This window comes from Balaenoptera borealis (assembly GCF_965194805.1).
Source record: "Balaenoptera borealis genome assembly, chromosome: 14".
Taxonomy (NCBI): Eukaryota; Metazoa; Chordata; class Mammalia; order Artiodactyla; family Balaenopteridae; genus Balaenoptera; species Balaenoptera borealis.
In genome coordinates this window covers 70772081-70778324 of record NC_138875.1, presented here as the reverse complement: position 1 = coordinate 70778324, position 6244 = coordinate 70772081, and the positions used below count along the sequence as shown (strand labels likewise).

Below are 6244 nucleotides of genomic sequence, written 5' to 3'. Positions count from 1 at the left end.
GCCCAGACCTTACCAAGAAGCAAGACCCGAGCAACACGCAGAAGCGCCCTGGGGACAGCCATAATGAGAAGAAACATTGCCCACCCCCCACAAGCCTCCTTAAATTGGCCCAGAGAAGGCTGGAGAAGGAACAAGCCTCACCTGGAGCCCACACGTGAGCCTAGGGCACGGCTGAGCTAGGCCAGGCCCAGCACTTCCACGTTCCCCCACCAGGGGCCCCCCACCCAACTGCAATGCCTTCTGATTTTAGAAAAGGTTCTGAAGCCCTCCTCACTCACGTGGGATTTAATAAGGCTGGTGGAAGGCTCACTGCACAGTGGACTTAACTTTCTCATCTGTAGGATGATAATGGTGGCATCTACCGCACAGGCCGTTATGGAGTTTCTGTAACACAGTGCTTCGCACAGTGTCTGGCACATAGTAAGAACTCCATCCATGTTCTCTGTGGGTGTCATCTGATGATTCTTGTTCAAGAGGAGGGAGAAGCATGATAATGATTCTGTCTGGGGGGCAGAAGCCAGGGAGGGTTCAAGGAGCAGGTACCGTTAGAGATGGACCTTGAAGGCTGAGAACAGAGGGAAATGGGGGCGGGGAGGGCATTCCTGGCAGGTGGCATGGCCTAAGCAAAGGCGCAGAGGCTGGATGTGCAGGAGTCAGGGGAGGCAGAACAGAGGTGCAGGATGCGTCACGGTGAGAGATGAGACTGCGTAGGCCCAGAGGCTCTGAAAGCGAGGCTGAGGTGTTCAGACTGGATCCTGGAGGCTGTCAGGAGTCAAGGAAGGTATCAGAACAGAGGAGGGACTTGGGGAGATTGAGCCAGCAGCAGAATCAGATCAGAAGCATGTTCCTGGGCTTCCCTGGTGGCGCAGTGGTTAAGAATCCGCCTGCCAATGCAGGGGACACGGGTTCGAGCCCTGGTCTGGGAAGATCCCACATGCCGCGGGGCAACTGGGCCCGTGAGCCACAACTACTGAGCCTGCGCGTCTGGAGCCTGTGCTCCGCAACAAGAGAGGCCGCGACAGTGAGAGGCCCGCGCACCGCGATGAAGAGTGGCCCCCACTTGCCGCAACTAGAGAAAGCCCTCGCACAGAAACGAAGACCCAACACAGCCAAAAATAAATAAATAAAAAATAAATAAATTTATAAAAAAACAAAAAAAAAAGAAGCATGTTCCTTTATGCACTGGACCTTTAAGGAGTGCCCAAGACTTTCTCGCTTATAAAAATAAAACCATGATGATCACCCTCAGATGCACATCTTCGAATCATCATCCAATTATTTCCTCTGAATAAATTCTTAGGATTGGAATGCCTGAACCATAAAATTGGCATACTTTCTCTCTAGATTAGTCATCTGATGGCACAATTACCAATTATTTGCCCTTGAAATGGATGTCTCTTGCCACAATCATAATAGTGGTTAAATAACTCTGTGAGCCCCACTATGGCCAACTGCTTTGCAAGCCATTTCTCCTGTAACCCTCACAGCAGCTTCAGAGGGTCATTACAGACAACTGTACAGTGAGGAAGCAGGCTCAGAGAGGTCAGGTAACTTGCCCAAGGTCACACAGCCTGTGAATCAGCTCTGCCTGTGACTCTGTAGAGAGCCATAGGCTGGAAGGCAGTAGGCAAGGAAGCAGTACTGGGCTGGGGGGGGAAGGAGGAGGTGGGGGTTGGAGTGACTCCAACTCCAGGAAACAGGGACCTAACCACAGTGTGGTTTTAGGAGGCTTGCAGAAAGAGGGCAATGCCTACCCCAAAGGAGGCTGGCAGCACCACGGTGGAATCCCAGGCACCTGCAGGGGGGCATTGATGGGCGGGGAGGTACCAGACAGGCCCAGTGCTAGCCACTGTGAGTGATACATTGCCAGAGACATCGGCCTCCACCTCTGAGGGCCCCCAGCCCTGCTCCCCATCACCACATCCCTGCTTATCCCCAATAGAAAAGGAGAAAACTCAACTTCTTGAGGATTTATTGGACCGGGGGCTGTGCTGCCTTCCAGCCAGGCCCCAGCAGCCCCTCCATCAGGAAGGGGCTGCCAGAGAATCAGTCCTCAGGGTCCCCACTAGTGTACTCCTGCGTTTCTCCAACTGCCTGCTGCTTCTCCGTCAGCCACACTGCCATGGGGTGACCTGGCCGAGCCTTTGGGAATCCTGTAGGTCCCCAGCTTGCCAAGTGATCTTGGCCATATTCCTTGCCTTGTCTGGGCCTTAGTCTCCTTACCCTCCATGGGAGTATGTTATTGTCCTGTCAAGAGACAGGGCTGGGCCCACTCACAGTCCAGTCCGGCTCAGTATCACAGATTCCATGGAAGCAGATGGGGTTCAGGTCCTGTCTGTGAGTCACTGCAGCTGCTGCCCTGAGGTCTTTGTCTCTCAGTTTCCGTTCAGCTTAAAACCATTCAGGTGCCAGGGCCTTGGATCCCAGAGAGCTAGGCATCCGCAACCCCTGGCAGGAGAAGGGAGTTGGAACAGAGCAGGGAGTGGGCCAACCCACAGGCCAGGTACTGGGGTGGGGTCAGGAGGAACTGGGCTTCTCCACAGAGGGGTAGAGCTTGCGCAGGCTGGAGTCCAGGAGGAAGTCCACTGACCTGTGGGGCAATGGAGGGTCATGAGCAGGCAACCAAGGGGTACTAATGGGGGAATGGGAGGCAGGAGGTCAGGGCTAGGAAAGGGACTCCTGGATGCAGGACACAAGTGCCATCCTGGTGTCAGCCATCACCCTCTCTTTATTCAGTTGGGAAAACTGAGGCACAGAGAGGGTAAAAGACTCACACAGGACCTCAAGGTCAGCTATGTTCCTGAGGGGAAAGACTCCTCCTCCCACTCTATGTTCGTCTAGTTGGGTTGGCCCCATCTCTGGTTCTAAGGGAAGGCACATGACCCAAGCCGGGCCAGTCGGAAAAGGGAAACTGGCTCAGGGATGGGCACCCAGTCCAGTATGGACCAATGACAGCCTTCCTTGGGATTTTTGCTGTCACTATTAAGAAGCTTCCTATGGGGGGACTTCTCTGGCAGTCCAATGATTAAGACTTCACCTTCCAATGCAGGGGATGCAGGTTTGATCCCTGGTCAGGGAGCTAAGATCCCACATGCCTCGCGGCCAAAAACCAAAACATAAAAAAACACAAAACGGAAGCAATATTGTAACAAATTCAATAAAGACTTTAAAAATGGTCCACATCAAAAAAAATTAAAAAAAAAAAAGAAGCTTCTTATGGGGCTTGCTAAGCTGGGAGGAGGGGAGCTGGGAGCTGCTGGGAGCCATCTCTGTTCCCATGAAGGGAAAGTGACTGAAGCCAACATGGGGTGGGGTGGGGAGAAGGCCAGCAGAGAGACCCAGACCCCTAATAACATCAGTTGAGTGCTTGGATCCAGTCATGCCTCCAAGTAGCATAACTCTGGACTTTTCAGTTATGTGAAATAATCAATTCCTATTTTACTTAACCCAGTTTCACTTGGGCTTCTGTCACCAAAACTTCTCAAAACCCATCCCTTCCAGGGTGCACCTGTTCCTGCCTACCTCTGGTTTTCTAACACTGAGTTTTCTTTCTGGGAATTTACTTGTCCTGTGTCCCATACTCTCATGGCACCTCCTACCTTTATAGCCAAAGTACCTGCCAGATCATATGACAAGGGCCTAGACTGTCCTTTCTACCTCAGGAGCCCCAAGTGCCAGCCCTGCCTCCGCTACAACTGTTCTGTGAAAAGTGGATACACCCCCACACCTCTCAAAGTTTATCCCTGCCTGTAGGGTGGATGATTCCTGGGGCTGGGAGGAGCACCTACCTGTCGATGGGGTGGATGATGATGGGGATGGCCAGTAGCCCCAGTGCGGTGGTGGTCCACTTGCGGACAGCCAGAGGCCAGCGGGTAGCAGTGCCCAGGATATAGAGAGAGGCAGCACACACACGGTTGATAGTGAAGCCTGGGATGGCCACAGAGGCCAGAGACTGCCACACGAAGGTGTCCACCAGGGCCACAGTCACTCTGGTGCTGCGGCCTGCCTCAGGGCTCGGCACCTGGCAGGCACAAGAGACATTTAATCCAGCAGGGGCAGAGGCAGGAAACCCTGCGGACAAGGGGCATGAGGCTGGACCAGGGAGAGGGAAGTGAAGGGGGTTGGGGACAGAGCCACGCTAGTGTTGGGTTCTGGGCTCCACCAATTCAGGGCTGAGGGTGGACTCACTCATATCCAGGCCTAGGATATAGACTACGTCACCTGCGCTGGGGACAGGGTGCACTATGCTACAAACAGTACCGGGGTATGGAGTCCACCAGGCCAGGTTGTGGGGATCGGACTGTCCCAGAGGGACTTAACCACATGCAAGGCTGTGGACTGACCACAAGGGGAGTGGACGGGGGTGGGGGGTTGAGGGGCAGGTTAACACTCACGTCTCTCGCTTTCTTGCCCTTGTCAATGGCATCAGCCAGCACGTAGGAGCTGGACACACCATAGCTCAGCCACACGACAGCTGCAGGCACCAGGGAGCGGAAGGCCTCCCCCACCTCATTGGCGTAGCCTGGTGGGGAGGGGATATTTAATTCCTGAGCCTTTGGGTTGTTTCACAAGGGAGCACTGGAGTGAGCTGGTTCTTATCTCAGTCTGCTGAGCAGTAGCTGGGTGACCTTAGACAAGTGATTTTACCCCTCTGAGCCTCAGTTTCCCAGCCTATAAAATGGCACTCATGATGCCCACCCCAACTCTCCCCTTGTGGAAGAGCTGAGTGCAGACACCTTTCTCATCACTCACTTGCCTTCACAGCCTGGGTTCTAGAAGCATCTGAGCTGATGGGTGAACAGGCAGTGAGAGAGACTAAGGGCAGCCCCACTGACCAGGGGCTCACCATATGCCAGGCCTTTATGTACTTTATCTCATTCTACCCTTACAATTACCACCCAATGAGAGAGACCCTGCGTTCATCCCTTTTTGCTGAGGAGGAAACAGGCTCAGAGCCAGTGAGAAGCCAAGATGGGAGTCCAAATGCCCTGACTCCACAGCCTGTGCCAGGCATGCCAGAGAAGGCGATCCGATCACCCGGGTCCATCCTCCTAGCTGAGCTGCAGCTTCCACCTGGGCATCTGACCAGCAGAAACCCCGAGGGCAGGGCTGGGAATACCAGAGCTGTGTGACCTTGAGCAAGTTCAGAACCCTCTCTGAGCCCAGTCTCTTCCCTGGCTAAATGAGAACTAAGATCCTCCCACCTTCTCCAGGTCCCTGACCGGCGTCTGGCAACCCCTGCTTCCCCAGACACGTGGTGTAGGGGTCGCTGTCCCCCTCGCCCCGCGCTCACCCAGGTACCGCACCCACGTGTCCCGGAAAAGGTCGCGCTCGGCCCCCCGCGGGGGCGGCTCGGACATGGCGCTTCCTCCTTGGCCTCAGTCGCTGCAGCGTGTACTACCGCCTCGGCTTCCACCAGCACTCCCGTTCGCAGCGGCGGGACGGGCCGAGCCGAAGGTCCCCAACTGAAGCACAGGTCATGTAGTCCCCGCCAGCAGGGAGCGTCTGCAAATTCCCCCCGCGCACCGGAGCCCCTCTCCCAGGTTTGAGTTTTACAGCTTAATTTTCTTCACGTTTTCTCGGGAGTCGAGCGGTTGGCGCGATCCTCTTCCAGCACTGGCTGTAGTGTCGGAACCTGAGAGACGGAGGTTCAAATACGGGATGCTGCACTTCTTGGCTCTGTGACCTCGGGCAAGAGCCTGTAACTTCTCTGCGCCTCACTTTATTCATTTGTTAATTGTGGGGAACAGGACAGGTTCAGTCCTGGGACGGTTTCGAGGATTAATTATACAGTCGTCATTTATTGAGTTTACTACCGGCCAGACCATTGGCTAAAGACTCTAGATGGATTACTTCTTTAAACCCTCCCACCAGCCTGGGACACCGCCCCCCCCCTCCCCGTTTTACCGATGAGTAATAGAGACACAGGAAAAATATTAATAGGTCACTTTCCCAGGACATATAACCGCTGAGTAGTGAAGCCGGCATTGACTCCAGGCAGTGCAGCTCCAGTTCCCATGCTCCTAAGGTGAGCTGAGTAAATGAGGCTGGGGGAGCGAATGGTGAGAACCCTGGTGATGTGGATGCTTGGACTCTTAGAGTCCCTACCCCATCCTCATCTATCAAGCACTGGAGTCTAACTGGACCGAGCCTCTTCGGGGCAGGAACACGAATGAACGAATGAGGCCAGGGAAACAGGGTTGGGGTACAAGACTTCAGGGAAATGAGCAGAACAGAATGAGAG

General features: G+C 54.4%; 1 protein-coding gene across 1 annotated transcript; it reads right to left on the bottom strand.

Annotated features, from left to right (window-relative positions):
- Positions 1–1955: 1955 nt before the first annotated feature.
- On the bottom strand, positions 1956–5864 carry MTFP1 (mitochondrial fission process 1). Its single transcript, XM_082354119.1, has 4 exons — positions 5294–5864; positions 4395–4522; positions 3789–4021; positions 1956–2590 (listed from the first exon to the last, which is right to left on the bottom strand). The coding sequence occupies exons 1-4, from the start codon at positions 5358–5360 to the stop codon at positions 2518–2520; spliced, it is 501 nt and encodes a 166-aa protein (XP_082210245.1). The 5' UTR covers positions 5361–5864; the 3' UTR covers positions 1956–2517.
- Between the last annotated feature and the right edge of the window lie 380 nt (positions 5865–6244).